The following is a 21,875-nucleotide window of genomic DNA, read 5'->3' as shown; positions in this document are numbered from 1 at the left end:
GCTACACAACAGAAAAGGCTGTTCAAAAATGATTTTCCTACAGCATAGCCTCCCAACTCAGACACTCTAACTAGCTCCTTCATGAACTTTCGTCATGACACATTAATTAGTGTTCAGCAAAAAGGTGGTGTACTGATCAAGTCAGTTAAAAGTTTGCCCTCCATAGCTTAACTCAAATGTCTATATTTTGTGAGTATTACGGACAAAAGTCAAAGCAGTTATTATGAATGATTACGAACAACAACAAAAATCAGCCAAGGATAAATGATCAAGATTAACTGATGGTAAAATTAGAGTCCGTACAAGAAACTCGAGATTAAAGCATCTATTGACCAAAAACCATCTCAGAATTCTGTTATTAAGGGATTCCCAGAAGTTGGTCTAGGTTTGTGCAATGGTGGTCCTTCATCTCACTGCCCAAAGAATCTTTCCCTCAGCAAAGACACAGCTCATCAGATGAGAAGTTGGAGATCTGAATCCCTCCTGAGATTATTTTAGATCCCATTCACAGCAACTCTTCCTCTTCTCATCCCCCACTGGCAAGAAAAGGCACAGGGGAAGAAAACTCACCTTCACTCCATTTAAAATAGTCTTCCCTTCATCTACAGATGCTGGATATACAGTGTCTGCTTTCTGAAGGAAAAGAAAATTGTGGAGAGATCTCTCTCCCCGATGGAGGCATAATATCAGGTGTGATAGGAGCCCCAGATAAAGAAATTAAACAAGGCTGGGGAAGAATAGTTCCAGGAACTGTCGATAATCATGCAGGAACAAGGATGACATTGTTTATTACCATTTCTCTATCTCTGGTGACAGCAACTGGGGGGGTCTTCTCCTGAATGCGTAGCTGGTGGTCTCATGAAACATATCTGCTCCGGCGGTACTCATTAACTGGAATTTTACAACTTTTTAATTTCCGGTCCCAAAGTAGTACTCACTGTGAGCCTTTTTGGTTGAAACAAAGACCACCCTCCCTGCCCCCTGGCTGTTTGAAATGGTCACTTTCTTTGGCAGAAATGTCACTAAAAATATCTCAGATCCCTCTCTTTAGAACAGAAGACATTTACTAAACGTTATGAATGACAGTTTCCCTTCTAGAAGAACTATCTTTCATTGGAAGAAAAGCTTAAACAAAACTGCTAACAGTGGAGACTGCTAACCGGTAAGATTATGGGGGATTTAATCATTATTCTTTATACTTTCCAATATTTTCCAAACATTCTGTATTAAGCATGCATATGGTTACAGTCAGAAAAAAGCAAAACAAACCTTTCTACAGATGGAGGAAATTCTGGTTTTCATTCCCTTCCCTTCTCTAATATTATAAGCTAGAGGAGGCAAGGGACGTAAATTACTGTAATAGCCTTTCAGGGTTTGACTGACATTTCCAAGATCAATTCAGCTTCCTCAGCAATGGATGATCTTTCTGCATTCTTAAAACTTACGCAAATACCTTAAAGAGCAAGGTTAGAAGCCTCATACCTGTTAGAAAATCCAGGGTTGCCACTTTTGAGATCCCGTGATGAGTAGTGGGTTGTTTTTAATCTTTTACATGCTGGACTAGATAATTTAGACGGAGAGCAGACCACAGATGATGTGTTTACTTTGTTAGATAGTTGAGTTCTATAGTTTGTTCTCCCCTTGGAGGGGTGCACTGTATCACTAAAACAAACGTTAGTAGGAGGGTTTGGATTTTCCCCATCTGGTATCGGGTTTTGGCTTTCTTCTCTTTCCAAAGCACTGGATTCATTGCTGAAATCCGTCAAAACAAGGGTTGTAGTTCCAAATGCAGTTTTCCTGTTGATCTTCACTTCCGTCCTTGGTTTTCCAAAGCTATTACAAGGGTATTTCACTAAACTGTTAAAGACAATAGGATTTCCTTCATTCTTGGGTACCGAATCTGGAAGGAGAGACCAGTAATTCTGCATTATTCCTGTGAATACCTTGACTGTTTGAAACCTCTTTTCATTAGATTAAAACATTTAGTTCATTTATTACAGTAACCTCATGTATAGAACTAATAATACAAAGTTAGCTTTGAGCAGTTCAGAATTAACCACCTTCAGATTAGGAAATAAAGTGCCATATGAAGTGCAAAATTTCCAGGGACTCAGAGATGGGTTTAATAAAGATTTCTACTTGGTATGTTTCAGCATTTAAAGGTTACTGAGCTATCAATTTTGTTGCTATTAGGCCAAATATTAAAGCAGTGTAAGTAAGAGGTGACACCCCACAAAGCTTTAGATCAGCAGTTAGAGCCTATATCTAGACTATCAGGAATGTTTCTGTGAATGACAAGACCAAGTGAAAGGCCTATTAAAATTAAGTAAAGATGAATTACAAAGATTTACAGTTATTAAATATGTTTCAAAAAAGCGTCCTAGGATTTTGGAATCTGTAATTTATTCTAAATTGCAGTTACCTGCCTTTCATACTCAGAAAAAAATAACAAGGAAATAATTAAAATGTGTAAAGGCACTTCAGAATGTCAAAATAAATGTGGAAACCTAAGACTGGGGTTTTCTGAGGGCTCTCTGTTGAATGATACTGCAGAGGGAGGGACAGAAATAGGAGACACAGTCCCTTCTGCTACCAGCAAAGCTGTATAAGGGGTGATGCCTGCATTTCTGGCCCAGCGAACAGAACACAATATGAAAGCTCACACAATGCGGGGTCCAGAAGTCAAGAATGAACTTTCTCCTCTCTAATTGAAGAAAGAAAGAACACTTTGAGAACACAATAGAAGCTGCATCAATGAGATGGTTCTTAATCACAGGTTTCCTCTGAGGTTCTCCATCCTCTGCACGCATGAAATTGTGAGCTACAAAGAGTTATTCTGAAGGATTTCAATGAAATCAGTACAATTGTCTGGGTAAAGATTTTAATAACAAGGGGTAGAGGGATAAAGAAGAGAAAAAATTCAGCATTTTTCTATTCCACCTGCAAAGATATTCTTACAGAAATCCTCCCTTTCCATTTATGAAACACTTGGACTGAATAACAAACTCAAAAGTTGCTGAAATCTGCATAAAACACAGCTTTATTGAATAATTCATTAGAAACAGTAGAGAACAGATGTGATCATCTCAGTTTTTTGAGACACAACAGCACATACTCTTTTAGCACAAGCGTGTTTTCCCCCCGTTAAAAAAAAAAAGTGCTCAAGAGAATGTTAGCATCATTTACATGCAAAGGCTGGCAATTCCTTTAAACCTTTCAGAAAGAGAGCATTTTACTTCATTATGAAATATCAAGACGGAACAAGATATGTACCTGACTTTGTATAATTAACCCTCTTTGAAATGGAAGGAACTCAGAATCAAAATTCAGTCTTACCCGTAGGCCTTGAAGTCAGGCAAGCATCACATGCTTTAGAAGAAGGCTTATTTATTAGCGTACAGACCTCACATGTCCACTGCTCTTCAGACTTCCGGGCCACAGAGTCCATAAGATGACCCCCTCTGCTAGATGGCCAACTGACTGTAGTATTTCTAGCTGGCAGCCTGCTGTAAGAGAACTTCTAAAGTTAATCATTAACACTTTCATTATTGTCTCGTTCTTATACATTCTGGGTATCTTAGAAACAATTACAGAACCATTAATACCCAAATGCTACATGTTTACTATTGCTTAGAAGTTCTAGCTCTCTCGGAATAAAATGTTTTTACTTGGGCCCTGCTGATTGCTTTTAAAGACAGAAATAACAAAAGTTTTAGAGTCAAAGAGGTGTGTGTGTGTGTGTGTGTGTGTGTGTGTGTTTTAAACTAACTAAAAATATTTGACATAACCACTGGGGAGCATTTCTCAACTAGCTTTTTTTTTTCCTTTTTTTGCGGTATGCGGGCCTCCCGCTGCTGCGGCCTCTCCCGTTGCGGAGCACAGGCTCCGAACGCGCAGGCTCAGCGGCCACGGCTCACGGGCCCAGCCGCTCCGCGGCACGTGGGATCCTCCCGGACCGGGGCACGAACCCGCGTCCCCTGCATCGGCAGGCGGACTCTCAACCACTGCGCCACCAGGGAAGCCCTCAACTAGCTTTTTAAGTAAGTGGGACTCTTCCCAAAGCAAAACCAAAATATCTTTATTCAAATTAGGGAGGAAAAAAGTCATGTAGAAATCAGAGCACTGCATGTAAGATGAGAAAAGTTTTACACTTACTTCGTGTGCCTCTGGAATTTCTCAATATCTACTGGGCACTAAATCAATTGATCTATAGTCTATAACGATGGAATTCCTAACTGACTCTTTACTGTTACAGGAAATGCCTTTCTGAAGCTCTGATAGAGTCCTGCTCTTTAGCACATGGCTCCGGGGCTACAGAGCACATCACGCGGCTAGCAGCCAATGCAGTGTCATGGATTCCTTTCACGATTCCAAATATTAATATTGGAAAAAAGTTCTTTCAGTAAAGGCTTTGTACCTTACGTTTCAGAACATGAGTTCTTTGACTTTCAAAGGTAGCCTTGTCTTCTGTAACATTTTGCTCCTACGCATAATTATAACAGGTTTAAAATTCAGACTTGTCTGGTAAAATCATAAATAGCATAAGAAAATCTGAAAGTAAGACACATCTCATTATGGTTTTTTTATCTTTACTTACCTTGACTTTTAATGCCATTCAATATTTCTTATCTCTGTAAATCAACTATACTTCAATGAAATACATTTTTAAAAATATTTCTTATTCCTATGGAACACCAGACCTCCTACAGAATTTACTTGACCTAATCCCTGCCCTCTTACTAACTTACTCTGAGGCAGCATCATACATTTCCTCCTAATTAAGTAAACACAATTTAAATAACCTTGAGATTTTCAATGTGCTCCAACTTTTAACCATTTTCATCTTCTATCCTATAAGTTTCATTAACCATGAGGGGGTATTTATTGTTACGTAAAGAAGCTTTGGAAGCATTCTCTCCTTACTGCTCCATTTCTTAATCGCCTACTAATACATTCTTTCCAATCTCCAGTTGGACGTTTAACAGGAATTTCAACCTTAACCTGTCTGTAGTAGGCTGAATGATGGCCTCCTAAGGACAGCAGGTCACAAAGCCAGGGACTTGTAACTCTTACTTTATAAAGAGGACCTTTGCAGATGTAATTAAGGATGCTGACACGGGGAGATGATTCTGGATTACCAGGGCGATCTCTTAATCCAAACACAAGTATCCTGATGAGAGAGACAGAGAGATACGACACACAAAGAGGGGAGGAGGTGATGTGACCGCACAGGCAGAGACGTGAGGAGTCGTGTGGCCACAAGTGAAGGACACTGGCAGCCACCGGAAGCCTGAAAAGGCGAGGAACGGATTCTCCCCTAGAGCCTCTGGAGGAGCACAGAGCGGCCCACACCTGGACTTTGGCCCAGTGAAAGTGATGCTGAGCTTCTGGCATCCAGAACCGTGAGAGAATAAATTTCTGTTGCTTTAAGCTATCAGGTTAGTGGTAATTTGTTATGGCAGCCATGGGAAAGTAGTACAAAGTCAGGACCCCCTGGCCCCATCCGCAACTCTGCTAGTTTGTCCCATCTCCGTAAATGGCATCACCGTCACTCAGCTGATCAGGCCAGAAGCCCATGAGCCGTCCTTAACACTTCTTTCCCTCATACCTGGTCCACCAGCAAATCCTGCAGGCCCTGCTGCAGAGGCAAATCTACTAGAAGCTCACGAAGCTTCCACGGCTTGCTGTGCTGTCCTCTGTGGATCGGAGTGGGAGTGTGCAGAGTGGAAGCGGCCACTGCAGCTGCACGGACGTTGAGGACACCGTCGCTGGTGTCAGTCCTGGGGCTCTCTCTGGGCAAGGCCCACGTGCTGCCAGCACCAGCTCATACCTGCTCAGTGCCCAGGGACGGTGTGCCCTGGTGATGTCAGGGAGCAGGTAGACTGTCGTAAACTTCCAGGACAAGAGATGCTGCTCCGGTTCCTCACCTAGGGGGCGTTATGGCCTGGGCTGCAAGTCCACTCAACACATGCACCGCCCACCGCTGACCCACAAACAGCCCGGTAGAGGCGCAAGTCAGAGACAGCTGAGGGAGCCCCACAGTCTGGTGGTTCTCAGAGAAAGGTCCTTGGGCTCACAGCACCAGCACCACGTGGGAACTCGGTAGTCATAGGCCTCTCTCCAGACCTGAGAATCGCAAACTCTGGGGGTAAAGCCCAGCAATCTGTCCAAATTCTACTTCAGCTGAATCAATTGCCACAGTCTACTCTGATCCCTTAGTCAGGGAGCCACAGTACTTCCTGGAAGCCCCCCAGAACGTGTTTCTCCTGCTGAAACCAGAGAGAATCTGCTACCATGAGACTTGAAATGAGACGGTTAAGCAGGTCACCTTCGGGAGTTCCAGCCCCTGAGACGTGGGTTTTTTATAGTTTTTCCATTGATGCTATGAAATTACCCCAATATTTATTTTGGCTCCATGACCCATAAATTCCCATTTTAAGATAATTTGCATTGGGTATCTTTCATTGTTGTCAAAAGAGTCCTTTATAAATTATGTTTTTAAACATGACAACTATGCAGTCAAACTCTCTTCCCCAAACAGGGCTATCCTGTCAAGATTAACCCACCACAGATTTTCTTCACATCTCCCAAATGCCCTATAATTGCTCCATCCCCCTGAAATATCTCTGCCAGGTCAGGTCGGCCTTAAGAACTGGTTTGCAAACAACACTAAATTCTCATTAACTAGCAACCAACTCTCAACACATTTCCAAACTAGATGGTTTCCAGAGACGTAAATACATCTTCGTATAGGAACAAAACATCCTCCTCTCCTGCAGCTCCCTGAATGCACAGGGCGTTTCCCCGTGCACCTTGTCAGGGGCTGTTTTCTCTTCCAGGAAATCCCTTTCCTGCCTCTTGTCTTTGATGAGTTCCTATTTCTTCCCACGCTAAGCTCAAACTTCACCTCCTCAGAGAGATTTCTTTGTTCTCCCCAGGTGGATTTCAGGGTTTCCTCATCCATACTATAGCTCCATTGCCGTTAGCACAAATGTGCCCTTTTGCAGCATTTCCATCGCGGGGTTCTAATGATCTATTTACTCCCTACATTAGACCCTGAGCACTTCGAGTGACTGTATTCTATTTTCTCTTTGTTTTCCCGGTACCTGGCATATAGTAGACCCTAAGAAAGAAAGTAAATAGTACAGAAATGAAAAAGTGAAACAAATTATAAAGACTCTAGTAAAAAACAAAGAAAAATGCAGTTTCCCCTTAAGGAAACAATACTCACACATGTAAATTATGCTAGCTAGTAATACAAAGGAGAGCCAACCGTAACTGGTATAGGTATTCAAAGTGTGGTGTGATCGGTGAAAACTGGAAAACCTGGGGAGGACTTCGGGAAGGGGTGAAGTAAACTTTTAGTGACTGAAGGTACACAAGAATTTAGACCATTACTACTGGGCTTCTCATATTTCAATTTAATTTGAAATGACTTTAAAGTGAAAAAATATAAAAAGTGCTCAAATGCTCATCCAGAAAATGAACTGAATATACTTAATTACAGAAATCTCAAAGAGTGGGGCAAATATTACTGGTTTTCAAATGTTTTATTTTGTATACACTTATTTTGCAATGAGTCTTGAGCTGGATGCCAACAGAGAGAACAGAACTAGGTCAGGAAGGAGGAGGGAATGCAGGGCCCAGGACATTTCCAGTACAGCACGGCCTCCCAAACTCACAGCAACTCCCAAGTCTCTTTCAGGGAACCCTTGAGGCTTTTAATCCTAGTTTCAGAAACCCTTTGGAATTGACAATGATCTTATTTATATGATAACACGTTTACTTGATAATCTGGAAGAATTTTTTAAAAATTCAAAAGCTATCAATTCACAGAAAACAAATACATAGGGAACATTAATCACTTGTTCAGCAGACAAATATATATTGACTGTACTCTATCTTCCAGATCCAGTGTTATACACTTTTGATCAAATAAATGTACACCTATAACATTAAAAATAAGAAACCCATAAATCTGTGTAATATAACATTATTTAAACATATTTCGGATCTCTATGATAGTAAAATGGGATGAGGAAGCTGAGAAAAAGGGGATATGGTGTGGTTTAGAGAAAAGTAATCGATAACGAAAGGTGATGAACAAAATGAAACACAGGAACATGGAGAAAAAAAAAAAGATAGCTGCAAATGCATTTATGAAGACATAATGGGGATCTGGACCACATCATCTCCATCCCAGGGCCCTGAGCTCTCCACAGACAAGATGGAGCCTCCCTCCTCCTTTGTTCTTTTCTATATACTTTTTCAGGGAACTGATCTTGCTTTAATACTTCAACTAAGAACACGGGTAGTAACACTCAAGCCATCATCTCCCAACCCCTTCCCACCCTATGTGGACTATCTAGTCCACATATCCAAAATTTAATTTATCTCTTCCATTCTACCCATCTTTCCCACGTCTATAAAGTGAAAATTTCTGTTTTTGGGCCTGGAACTTTTTGCTTTATCCTCCACAGCAAACCTCTCACAATACTTGCTGGCATTAAAATTTAAGTATCTATTTTTCTCTCCATTCCCAGTGTCTTGACCTCAGGACTGGAAACCATCTCTCGCCCATTACACTACACAAGTTTCACGTCTGTTTCTTCATTTCCCATCCTAATTATGCTATAATCAAGTCCTTAATCTACTGATTCAGGTAAGACATTAGCCATCTCCAGAACTACTACTGATTCCTACTAGTTGATCCCATCCTACCTGTAAAACTAGCTTTTGCTATTTAACAAACTTGGAGACTTCGTTTGGCTCCGCCACTGTTATCATCAACGATTCAAGGTTTGTGGCAATGCTCCTTCTTTCCAAGTAAATAATGTCTGTTTGCTCATTTATTTAACCAAAATTCTTTTTTTTTAACATCTTTATTGGAGTATAATTGCTTTACAAACTTGTGTTAGTTTCTGCCGTATAACAAAGTGAATCAGCTATATGCATACAGATAGCCCCATATCCCCTCCCTCTTGCATCTCCCTCCCACCCTCCCTATCCCACCCCTCTAGGTGGTCACACAGCACCGAGCTGATCTCCCTGTGCTATGCGGCTGCTTCCCACTAGCCATCCATTTTACATTTGGTAGTGTATATATGTCCATGTTACTCTCTCACTTCGTCCCAGCTTACCCTTCCCAGTCCCCATGTCCTCAAGTCCATTCTCTACGTCTACATCTTTATTCCTGTCCTGACCCTAAGTTCATCAGAAGCATTTTTTTTTTTTTAGATTCCACATATATGTGTTAGCATACAGTATTTGTTTTTCTCTTTCTGACTTACTTCACCCTGTATGACAGACTCTAGGTCCATCCACCTCACTACAAATAACTCAATTTCGTTTCTTTTTATGGCTGAGTAATATTCCATTGTATATATGTGCCACATCTTTATCCATCCGTCTGTCGATGGACACTTAGGTTACTTCCATGTCCTGGCTATTGTAAATAGAGCTGCAGTGAACTTTGCGGTACATGACACTTTTTTTTTTTTTTAACTTTTTTTTTTTTTTTTTCGGCCTCTCCCGTTGCGGAGCACAGGCTCCGGACGCGCAGGCTCAGCGGCCATGGCTCACAGGCCCAGCCGCTCCGCGGCCTGTGGGATCCTCCCAGACCGGGGCGCGAACCCGGTTCCCCTGCATCAGCAGGCGGACACGCAACCACTGCGCCACCAGGGAAGCCCTATGACACTTTTTGATTATGACTTTCTCAGGGTATATGCCCAGTAGTGGGATTGCTGGGTCATATGGTAGTTCTATTTTTAGTTAAGGAACCTCCATACTGTTCTCCACAGTGGCTGTATCAATTTACATTCCCACCAACAGTGCAAGAGGGTTTCCTTTCCTCCACACCCTCTCCAGCATTTATGGTTTGTAGATGTTTTGATGATGGCCATTCTGACTGGTGTGAGGTGATACCTCATTGCAGTTTTGATTTGCATCTCTCTATGATTAGCGATGCTGAGCATCTTTTCATGTATTTGTTGGCAATCTGTATGCCTTCTTTGGAGAAATGTCTATTTACGTCTTCCGCCCATTATTGGATTGGGTTATTTGTTTTTTTTATATTGAGCTGCATGAGCTGCTTGTATATTTTGGAGGTTAATCCTTTGCTGCTTCGTTTGCACAAATTTTCTCTCATTCTGAGGGTTGTCTTTTCGTCTTGTTTATGATTTCCTCTGATGTGCAAAAGCTTTTAAGTTTCATTAGGTCTCATTTGTTTATTTTTGTTTTTATTTCCATTTCTCTAGGAGGTGGATCAAAAAGGATCTTGCTGTGATGTATGTCATACGGTGCTCTACCTATATTTTCCTCTAAGAGTTTTATAGTGTCTGGCCTTACATTTAGGTCTTTATCCATTTTGAGTTTATTTTTGGGTATGGTGTTAGGGAGTGTTCTAATTTCATTCTTTTACATGTAGCTGTCCAGTGTTCCCAGCACCACTTATTGAAGAGGATGTCTTTTCTCCATTGTATATTCTTGCCCCCTTTATCAAACATAAGGTGACGATATGTGCATGGGTTCATCTCTGGGCTTTGTATCCTGTTCCATTGATCTATATTTCTGTTTTTGTGCCAGTACCATACTGTCTTGATTACTATAGCTGTGTAGTATAGGCTGAAGTAAGGGAGCCTGATTCCTCCAGCTCTGTTTTTCTTTCTCAAGATTGCTTTGGCTATTCGGGGTCTTTTGTGTTTCCACACAAATTGTGAAATTTTTTGTTCTACTACTGTGAAAAATGTCACTGGTAGTTGATAGGGATTGCATTGACTCTGTAGATTGCTTTGGGTAGTACAGTCATTTTCACAATGCTGATTCTTCCAATCCAAGAACATGGTATATCTCTCCATCTATTTGTATCATCTTTAATTTCTTTCATCAGTGTGTTATAGATTTCTGCATACAGGTCCTTTGTCTCCTTAGGTAGGTTTATTCCTAGGTATTTTATTCTTTTTGTTGCAGTGGTAACTGGGAGTGTTGCCTTAATTTCTCTTTCAGATTTTTCATGATTAGTGTATAGGAATGCCAGAGAGTTCTGTGCATTAATTTTGTATCCTGCTACTCTACCAAATTCATTGATTAGCTCTAATAGTTTGTATGTTATTTGCTGCTTTTCCCTTGCTGCTTTCGACATTTTTTCTTCGTATTTAATTTTTGATAGTTTCATTAATATGTGTCTCGGTGTGTTTCTGTTTGGGTTTATCCTGTATGGTACTCTCTGTGTTTCCTGGACTTGATTGACTCTTTCCTTTCCCATGTTAGGGAAGTTTTCGACTATAATCTCTTCAAACATTTTCTCAACCCCCTTTTTTTCTCTTCTTCTTCTGGGACCGCTATAATTCGAATGTTGGTTCGTTTAATGTTGTCCCAGAGGTCTCTTGAGACTGTCCCCAATCCTTTTTTCTTTTCTGCTTTCTGGCAGTTATTTCCACCGTTTTATCTTCCAGCTCACTTATCTGTTCTTCTGCCTTAGTTATTCTGCTATTGGTTCCTTCTAGAATATTTTTAATTTCAGTAATTGTGTTGTTCATCACTGTTTGTTTGCTCTTTACTTCTTCTAGATCCTTGGTAACTGTTTCTTGCAATTTCTCCAGTTTGTTTCCCAGATTTTGGAGCATCTTTACCAGCATTACTCTGAACTCTTTTTCAGATAGGTTGCCTATTTCATCTTCATTTATTTGGTCTTGTAGGTTTTTACCTTGCTCCTTCATTTGTAACATATTTTTCCGTGGTTTCATCTTTTTTTTGGGTTTGTTTCCTCTTTTTGATAGGTGGTGCTGTATTCCTGTCTTACTGGCTGTTTGGCCTGAGACGTCCAGCATTGGAGTCTGCAGGCAGTTGGATAGCTCCAGGTCTTGGTGCTGAGATGAGGACCTCCAGGAGGCCTTACTCCGATTAATATTCCCTGGGGTCTGCGGTTCTCTGTTAGTCCAGTGGTTTGGACTTGGAGCTTCCACCACAGCAGCTTGGTCCCGACCTCTGGCCTGAGAACCAACATCTCGCAAGCTTCGTGGTGTGGTTAAAAAAAAAAAAAAAAAGAAAGAAAGAAAAAAAGGAGCAGTACAATATCAAAGAATAAAAAACAAAATAAAATTAGAATGATAAAAAAATACATTAAGAGAAATAAAAGTATAATTGAAACAACCGGTCACTGGGGGTTCCTCCCATCCCGTTAGGTGTCTGTGGTCTCCCACCAGTGCCTGGCAGGTGCCCTAGCTGTGCGGAGACGGAAATTCCGCATCCTCGTAGTACACCATCTTGACCCCGTCCCCCTATCTCTTTAAAATAAACTTCAAATTACACTTTTCCTATGAGATTTTCCCAACCTTTTGTATACCTATAAACTTCTAACATCCCCCACACTTTTGTAGCACTTTATGTGTTTCATGTCTGTACTGGTTATTTTGGCTTGTAATCACATATAGTTCAGCTCCTTTATACTGTTAATATTTCAGCCAGCCTTGGCCAAAGCGACCTATGGCCTCTTATCGGGGTAAGTGTACAGTGCGGAGAAGGAAACTGTCAAAGCTTTGAGGACTACTGGACACTGGTTCTGAACTGACACCAATTCCAGGAGACCCAAAAGCGCCACTGTGCTCTGCCAGTCAGAGTAGGGGCTTGTGGAGGTCAGGTGATCAATGGGGTTTTAGTTCAAGTTCATCCCACAGTGGGTCCAGTGGGTCCCTGAGCCCATCCCGTGGTTACTTCCCCAGCTCTGGAATGCAGAATGGCAACAGACTTACTCAGCCACTGGCTGAATCACCACACATGTGCTTATTAAGTAGTCGGTTGTTTCACCAAGAAGACTGCAATTTTGTAAAGAGAGCTTGCTAATGTTTTATGATATTATTTCAAAAGCAAGAACTTTGGAAAATACTTGCATTTTCCCAATTATTGACAAAACTACACCTCCTGGTAATCACTTTACAAATGAGATGAAAGTCAAAGCGTGGATATTAACATCAAAGTTAGAGATTTTCTACTGAATTCAGAAGAGGCTCATAAGTCATCTTCAGCTCATTCTGGCTTTTGGATGATATTATTTACTATTTCCTTCCAAGCATTCAAATACTTGTGAGTTATGTTCTGTTCTGAATAGCCTGATAGCTATTCAACTATGTTCTCTTATTAATAGCGTTTTTGTTAGAGAATTAGGGCAAACAGTAAACTTTCGATTAGATTTCTCACCATCTGTCCACATGTTGAGGATCTTCCTTCTGACAGTGGGGACAGAAATATGTCATTCTCTTATTCTCCCCTAAGCGACACACAGTTATCTTGCAGCAGCACTGACCACAATTAGGACGCTTGTAAACCTTATAGTGGTTGGAGACAGCAGATCCTGCTTTGTGGCACTACAAACAAACAAACAAACAAACATTACAATGTTATCTATAAAACAGCATTGAAAGATATATTCTTGAAAGTCATTTCTAAAAATAATTTGTTAAAAATGTACATATGTTTATACATATGTCCTCAAAATCTTTTCTTTCATCTGAGAAAAAGGTATTGACAAGATTCAGCAACATTTGTCAAATGAGATTTGTGTGAAATAATTAAGTCATTATTTGATAACTTATTAGTATTCAAAATTGTTCTTTGCATGGCTTTACCCTCCTAGCTAAATGGGATATAAAAGTTCTATAATTTAAAATGTCTTTCATACTTTTAAGGTTTTTATAATTAAACATAATTATGTGGTCATAAGAAAAAGACTAGATTAGCTTTAAATCTGGTTGTTTTTAGAACACCGAAGCTGCTCACTTTGTTTCAAGAGTCAAAAAATTTATTCCTAGGGAGAAACACTTCACAAGATCGTCTTCTTTGCTGACCTGAAAAGGGACAGTTTTTTGTCTTTAATTTTACAGATTCACTGAAAAAGAAAAACGTAAATGCCATCTTAGCAGCGTACATGTTCTGTTTTGGCATAAGTTCTACTTCGAAAGACACTGATACTCTCTCTGTGTCACAGTTTTATTCTACTCACATACAATCAAAGCTCCTACAAAGAGAATGTGAGAGATTGACATCAGCAGTGTGAAAATGTAAAAGCCCAGAAATACGGTGGATCATATTACAAGCTGAAAATTACAGGAACAACTCATATTAATTTTAGCCAAGTACTGAAATGCCCATCTTAATCTGAGCAGAAAATGGGTAGGTATCTGTAATCATCTTTCCCTGGAAGAGTAAGTGAGCATATGTAATATTAAAACAGCCATCGATACTCAGGACAGGTATGTAAAGCAAGAGGCTCATTAACACTTTAGGCCAATTAATGAAGACGCCTACAATACCTGACTTTCTAACAGTAGTAAAAACAAACATTTTGAATACAGGAAATGGACTGTAGAGAAGAAAAAGACATATTTATGATACTTCGTTTAAAGACAGAATGTGTTTACTTAACTCTAGATATGCATATATACGTATGTATACAACTTTCAAAATTTACAGCTTAGTGAGGACTTATTCTCAAAACAGTCTCTGTGGTAGATAGAGAAGTATTATTATCCCTTTTTACAGATAAAGAAACTAAATCTAAATTAAGTTACCTAAATAATATTAACCACACTGATGGTTGAGTGGCAAAATATGATTGAAATGAAGTCTATATTTATCCCAAAGTATTGAATCTCTCTCTAGGCTAGCTGTATGTTACTTTTATATATCCAAAATTAGAACAAGAGTCTCACTAAGTAAAATGCTAACATAGCTGTCCCCCAACTTAGTGTAAAGGTAATTTAATATAATTAGAGCTGGACAAGTTTGGACCGACCTGTGACCTAAAATTTCAAGGTGTTAATTATGCCCATAATGTGCCACTCTCCCCTATTGCGCCTCTATGCTCTTACCACTAGATGGCTACATACAGCCTTGACGTTTCTGGTGCAAAGGGAAATAACTGACATTTTACATCGTTGAAAAATTTTTGCTCTTACCCTGTAAAAAAGAAGGCTGAAATCACGTACCATTTTCACAAGGTGATGTGTCTGTTCATCTGTTAACTGACAAACCTTAAAATAGAAAAACAACTCAGGAGAGTTTCATAATTTGTTCATTATTGTAGAAAAACAATACCACTTGCCAGTTCTACCTGAGAGAACTTGAAATAGATTTGAAATATATGCATCTCTTCTAAAACTCATATATCTATTCAGTGTTATTAACAGTGTATATATCTTTAAGTGATGGTACTACAGATAAAAAATACCATCCATTCTCGAACTTATTTACAAAACAGAAATAGACCCACAGACATAGAAAACAAACTTATGGTTACCGAAGGGGCTAGCCGGGGTTGGGGTGGGAGATAAATTAGGACTTTGGGATTAATGGATATACACGACTACATAGAAAATAGATAAACAACAAGGACCTACTGTATAGCATGGGGAAACAATACTCAGTATCTTTATTTTTTTTAAGATTTATATTTTTTTGATGTGGACCACGTTTATAGTCTTCACTGAATTTTTTACAATATTGCTTCTGTTTGACGTTTTGGTTTTTTGGCCACGAGGCATGTGGGATCTTAGCTCCCTGACCAGGGATCGAACCCGCACCCCCTGCATTGGAAGGCGAAGTCTTAACCACTGGACCTCCAGGGAAGTCCCCTCAGTATCTTTTAATAACCTATAATGGAAAAGGTTCGGAAAAAGAATACATATATGTGTATAACTGAATCACTCTGCTGTACAGTTGAAACTAACACAATATTGCCAATTAACTATACCTCAATTTTAGAAAAATTCAAAAAAAGAAAAATACCATTCTTATAAACTTTAATTCTAAATTCAGATATTTATTGAATATCTATTCTGTACTGGACATCTTCAAAGTCCCAGCATTGCCTATCAGCCACCTTGAAAAGTCTTGCAAGAGAAAAAGGAAAGGAAAAAAAAAAAGCCCAGAAAGAAGGGACAAACAGGTACAGGAGTAGATGATCACCAAGGTCACTATCAAGCTTTAAAAAGATATGAATTTATAGACATGCTTTAATATTAAAGTACTTGTTAACACATGGAAGAACTCAGAAACAGACCTTGCTGCAGAATTTTTTTGTGACACAGCCTAGCATAAACCTCAGGGTCACCCTTTGCAGAATTCAGTATCATTTGGGACATGTAGTTTCAATAGTAATTCCAGAAGAAATTCTAAAGACTCACCTTTGTTGTGTGTATATGAATACACATGTATATCTTTATACAACAGAAACAAATTTATCAGTGCCTATAAAATCTAAAACCATCTAATCAACATAATCCTTCAAAAAGTATTATCTATTTTTTCCTTTATTTAAAGTTTAAAACATATGTACTCCTCAAATTCATTTATTTCTTACCACATCTTACGTACTACGTTCAGTCACATCTTAAAAGGCTAGATCATACTTTTTCAATCGTTGTGCGTGTGCTTTTAGGGGGCTAATAGCTAAGCTTCAGAAATATTAATTTTTAACCCCCTCACGCATTACGGCCAAACGATCTTTACTAGATGAACGGCCGGCTGGACGTACTGATAAAAAGTAAATTGTCAGTTTATCGAAGATAACAACAATGTTCTGGTCAACAACACTCTGGGTACTTTTTTCAAAAACATTTTCCATAGAGTTCTAGATGATTTTTAAAAGCTCATAAGCTCATTCGTGTTAAAATTCTGTTTTATTATTCCCAAATTACAGAAATTTGACAAGCTTGTTCCAAGTGTCAAAAAACAGAACCAAATCTACAACAATTATTAACTGGTTTCTTTGAAAACTTACTTCCTACTGATCTGAATTTTATAAAAACTCTCTGGGAAGCAATTACACAAAATAAATAGGTACCTTTGGAATCACGTAAAAGATGGTTTAGTTAATAGAGACTATTTGGGTCTGGATAAAAGCTCTAATGTAGCTTTCTTCCCTGGAAACTAAAATATATGTATCCTTCCACCTGGGTTTGAGTTCTAACCGCTCTGACCTTCTTACAGCTTGGTCCTATTAATCGCTGTTTTTTTTTTTTTTTTTTTAAGATGGTTTAGTTAATAGAGACTATTTGGGTCTGGATAAAAGCTCTAATGTAGCTTTCTTCCCTGGAAACTAAAATATATGTATCCTTCCACCTGGGTTTGAGTTCTAACCGCTCTGACCTTCTTACAGCTTGGTCCTATTAATCGCTGTTTTTTTTTTTTTTTTTTTTCACAATTTTAACCTCTCCCTCTCGGCCAGGTTTTTTTTTTTTTTTCCCAACATATAAATAAGTTCATGTCACTCCTGTTGAAGAACAAGAAAAAAAAAAAACCCTAAAAATCCAGTTCTTGTCCCAACTTCACCATCCAGCAGTCTAATATTTTCCCTTCGCTCCAATCTAAGCTATTTTAACAATTACTCTAAGTTTTGTTTCCATTTCCTGACCAATCACTTATTCCTTATTCTCTGCTACCTGACTACCATTCTTACCATTCCACCAAAACAGCATTTTCTAACGTCATGAATAGGTACAAACAGGAATATATGAGTGTGTGTAGAGTGTGAATTTAATATGCCAGAGAGTAAAAGAAAGTTGTGAGCTTAGCTCTTTCATACATTCAACAAATATTTCTTTAATGCCTTCCAAATGCCAGACACTGTATCCTACATACTTGGATACCTCAACGAACCAAACAGACACCTTCCTCCTAAGGGACTGTGTTCTAGCAGAAGTCAGATCCTAAACAATATATATAACAAGTAAGTATCAGGCTATATTTGAAGGTGATCAGTGGTGTGGAGAAAAATAAAAAGAAAGCAAGTTATGGAAGCCTGGGAGGCAGAAGTGGGTGGCAGGGAGTCACACAGCAATTTAAAAAGAGAGGCCAGCGTTGGCCTCACGGAGAAGCTGACGTGAGCGAAGACGCCGAAGTCTGTCTGGGGAGAATGTGTTACTGCCGTGCCGATTTCAGTGTTCCACGCCGGTCCCTTCACAGTATTTAAAAATACAGAAATCATTTAGAAACTACTTAAAACCTACTTTAACAGTGGGATGGAGACCACTGTCAAAGAGAGCTTCATTTTTGATGATGTTTCCCACCCCGGGCAACACTTTCTGATCCAGTAACACGTCACATAGCATCCGTCCTCTCTGCTTTTTCACTTCACTTTCTGCTCTTGAGAAACTAAAGTTAGGTGAACATACATCTAATTCTTCCATCATTCTTATTCTCTGTTGGCTTTCTGCTGAGTTTCTATAGAAAGGAATAGAAAACACATTAATCATGTGCCTGGTTACAATTCACAAAGTGTCATTTAAAAAGATCTCTGACATAAACATAAACCCTTTATGTTAACCAGCTTATAAGAGTTACACAGCCAAACAGTGATGACCCTAACAAAACACGTCATTTGAAGAAGCTTTTAAAGTGACATTTTATCAGTTATAAACTACTTTTAAAATTTTTGTTTATTTATTTATTTTCACTTGTGACATCCCAAACCCAACTGCAGAGCCAACTTTGCAGTTTTGCAGCTGGAGCAATTTTTAATTCAATCTTTTACCTGATTTCTACTGATGAGTCAAAGAAACAAATCAGATCTTTGGTGAGCTGTACTTCAAAACCAGGAGAAAGTCCATTTTTATTTTTAGACTTAACTGAATTAATCACGAGGGAGCCTTTCATTCCAAAATGAATCCTAGAACAAAAGCAAACCCATCTTTGAGCGGCAGTAAGTATATCATGCATGAAATTTTTGTTCCTTCACTTTTTGGAATATAAGCAAACAAATGTTAGTCACAATAGACACTTCAAGGGCACAGAATGATAGCTAATATCATATTTTTCTGTTAATGGCTTTGTATCCTTATAAAACTAGATATGGCAATCATTTTTTCAACTCACAAAGAAAGTAAGTTCCTAGAGAAATAATAAGGCCCTGACAATAAGCCCAAGAAAACACACCCCTGTTCTCTTTTCTTGTCAGATGAGGTATCTTTTATTCACGCAACAGTCTACTGTCTCTCAGCTTTTTCTCTGATTCAAAGGCTTGGGGTGAGATAAGGCTAAATTTAAATTGCCTAGAGTTGGTGTTTTTATGAATTCTACAAAGCCACCAACATTCACATTCCTTATTTCTAACCACAGTAGATTGGAAATGTTTACCTATTCCAAAATGAGATCTATAGTTTAAGACACTTACTCTTTTCTACCCCCCTGCTTTGGGATAACACAGTGAAACAATTTTTTGCAAAATCTTTCATATTAAAAGAAAAGGGAACAAGTCAAAATGCTATTGTCTTCAATTCTTTTAGTTTCCTTCTACCTTTGTATGTATTGGGAAGAGGGGATTTATAAATATTAACGGTTAACTTGAAAGCCACAATGCAGTGATGAAAAATTCATGGGCTTTCAGTTTTTATAGGGTTGATTAGCATGTCCAGTTTAAAAAAAAGAAAAAAAAAAGTGGTTTTACGAGACTTCTGATGAAGATCAGAAATGATTCTCAAGATGAAATATTGTTTTCTGCCTTTCAAATCCTTCTCCTTATAGCTTTGTTGAGTTAATAAATATGGCTCTTCTGGCAGCAAATGTTACTGCTCTGTGCTTCTAATTCCAAAGCACCATGTTGTAGTATTGTACAAGGTTAACCAGTCTAACTTTAAAGACGTGGGTTTTAAACTCTGTGTGCCCTACTATCAATCATAAACGCATTTTACATGCCCCATAGTTCTTGACAGGAAAAATGTGTGCCTGTAAGTACTCCATAATTTAGCTTATGGGGAGGTTCAACGCCAGTGAAAGGTGTACAACTGTCATGCCCAGAAGCCATCATACCTAAAATCTTTTCAGCTGCATGGCTCCTAAAGTGGATTCTAAATCACTTTCTATAATGAAACTGCACCTACATATAAAATCTCAAAGGTTAAGACCCAATTCAAATGCAGGAGTAGCCCCAGTAAGAACGCCAAATCAAATAAGTATGCCTTTTTTTGGTCTTATAAATCTATTCAGGGGGAAATGTGCATAAAAATAACTATTTTTATAATAAATAAATTTTATTTTTATGAATTTTTATGAAATAGAAAAATGTTATGATAACTGAGCCCCAATAAACCAATAAATTTTGTGTTTATTATTAAGTACCCTTTATCTTAAACTAAGAAAAACATATCAGCACCATGAAAATTTTCAAGGCACAGTAAATACCTGTACCGTTATAACAATTTTCATACTGATGTTTTATAAACTCGGACGTATGCCCCTATTAACATTTGCATTCCAGAGTCAGATTTGCTTTCCAAGGTTCCTCATTATTATCAAGGCAGATTAGGAAAATTGTATTAGATCCTTATTTCTATCTCTTGATCCTCTCAAGCTCCATCCACTCCCAATCCAACTGGTTACCTGAGACCATTCACTCTGCATACATGACCGCCTGCCCACGGTGGGCTTCCGGCCCAACCGGGAGTGGTCTCTGCCCCTTCCCCTGGTCCCATGCCTTTTACACAGCTGATTCAGGAATGGAAACCTGGATCACGCTGGATTCATCAGCGTTTTCCTGAGGAATTTATGTGGGACACAGAGAGATCAGTTTCTCGTTAGGACTGGGAGATCGATCATGGGAGCTGTCTATGGTAATGAGTCCTGACATGGGCACCAGAAAAGCCGAGAGAGGCCTGTCTGCAGAGACACGGACGACAGTAGATTTCAGCGGGGAACAGAATCAAGAAATGCAGAGTCCTCACAGCGTTTAGTCTTTGCTTCCAGTTCTACCTGAAGCCTGACTGCGTTATCTTCCGGTATCAAAAGACACCCATTTTCTTATAATAAATAATTACTAAGCTTGTTTAAGTTGGGCTCCTGTCGCTTGCAACCAAAATTCTAATATAAAAATTATGTTCAAACTAAAAATTGAAGTGATCGTAAGAAAATTCCTCTGGTTAGAAATAACTGCCTAAAACAAATCAATAAATAAGACCCGACGCTCTTTTAACCACCAGCCACATCACATTCTTCCTGGTTATCACCAGCAGAATAATCTGAACACCCTTAACCAAACATAAATAGCACCAACAGCAGTACTGTCACAGGTTCAGATTAATGACAGCTACACATGCAGATGAGGCAGTTGCTTATGAAAATTATCAAGTGGTCAAAAATGTCATATGGATACTAGCATGTAAAATAGTTGAATATAAAGACTGTAAAACTTATGCTGGGAATTCAAAGAAAGAGGTTATAAAAAGAAAGATATGGTCTTAACCATGTTGAAAAGGAAAAAGGGAGTTCTGCTTCTACTTAGGATATAGAAGCTAAAAGGGAATGTGGATCCTACCCTAACAAGGAGAGAAAAATCAGAGTATTTACAAAATCCTAAATTTTCTTGAGCCTATCAGAGACAGGACATTGCAGGCAGCCAGGTGAAATAAATTCCAAAGAGTGACAAGCCCCTCTGTGGAAAGACAGACACGCCAATCATTCCACCTGGGGAAGAGTACGGAACAAAGAGACAGCTACTGTAGAAATGGATAAGAAGAAAACAGCTAATATTTTCAACAAACTTTTAAATAGTGTGGCTAGTATGACGGTTTAGACTCTCTGGAGCCCCAGACACAAGGAGAGTGTGCCCTCACTTGTAAGCTCTTTCCCACGGGCACCCACCAGTTAGCTGCCCACAAGGAAGAAGTGAGTCATGGCAGGGGACCTGAAAGAGCCACCCTTGGTGACATGGGACCTGCCTGCATGAAACCCTGTCTCCTTGCTTCTTGAACATGCCTCTTACATGAAGCAGAAGTCTTAGAAAGTTTTAAGATGCTCTAGCCAGGGCTTCCCTGGTGGCGCAGTGGTTGGGAGTCCGCCTGCCGATGCAGGGGACACGGGTTCGTGCCCCGGTCCCGGAAGAGCCCCCG

General features: G+C 39.2%; 1 protein-coding gene across 2 annotated transcripts in view; it reads right to left on the bottom strand.

The window, feature by feature from the left end:
- NEIL3 (nei like DNA glycosylase 3) overlaps positions 1-21,875 on the bottom strand; it is a 67,521-nt gene that overhangs the window by 6,051 nt on the left and 39,595 nt on the right. The window contains exons 3-8 of one of the 2 annotated variants that reach the window (XM_007126117.3): positions 18,527-18,661; positions 18,003-18,216; positions 14,952-15,026; positions 13,195-13,361; positions 3,337-3,506; positions 1,483-1,900 (exon numbers count right to left, since the gene is read on the bottom strand). In XM_007126117.3, the coding sequence (XP_007126179.2) occupies positions 1,483-1,900; positions 3,337-3,506; positions 13,195-13,361; positions 14,952-15,026; positions 18,003-18,216; positions 18,527-18,661 (1,179 nt within the window). Of the gene's footprint in view, positions 1-1,482; positions 1,901-3,336; positions 3,507-9,025; positions 12,013-13,194; positions 13,362-14,951; positions 15,027-18,002; positions 18,217-18,526; positions 18,662-21,875 lie in introns of those variants that run through there. The other variant, XM_055080908.1, reaches the window with a different exon arrangement.

The sequence above is a fragment of the Physeter macrocephalus genome, chromosome 20, assembly GCF_002837175.3.
Source record: "Physeter macrocephalus isolate SW-GA chromosome 20, ASM283717v5, whole genome shotgun sequence".
NCBI lineage: Eukaryota > Metazoa > Chordata > Mammalia > Artiodactyla > Physeteridae > Physeter > Physeter macrocephalus.
This window is presented reverse-complemented; position numbering and strand designations above follow the sequence as displayed.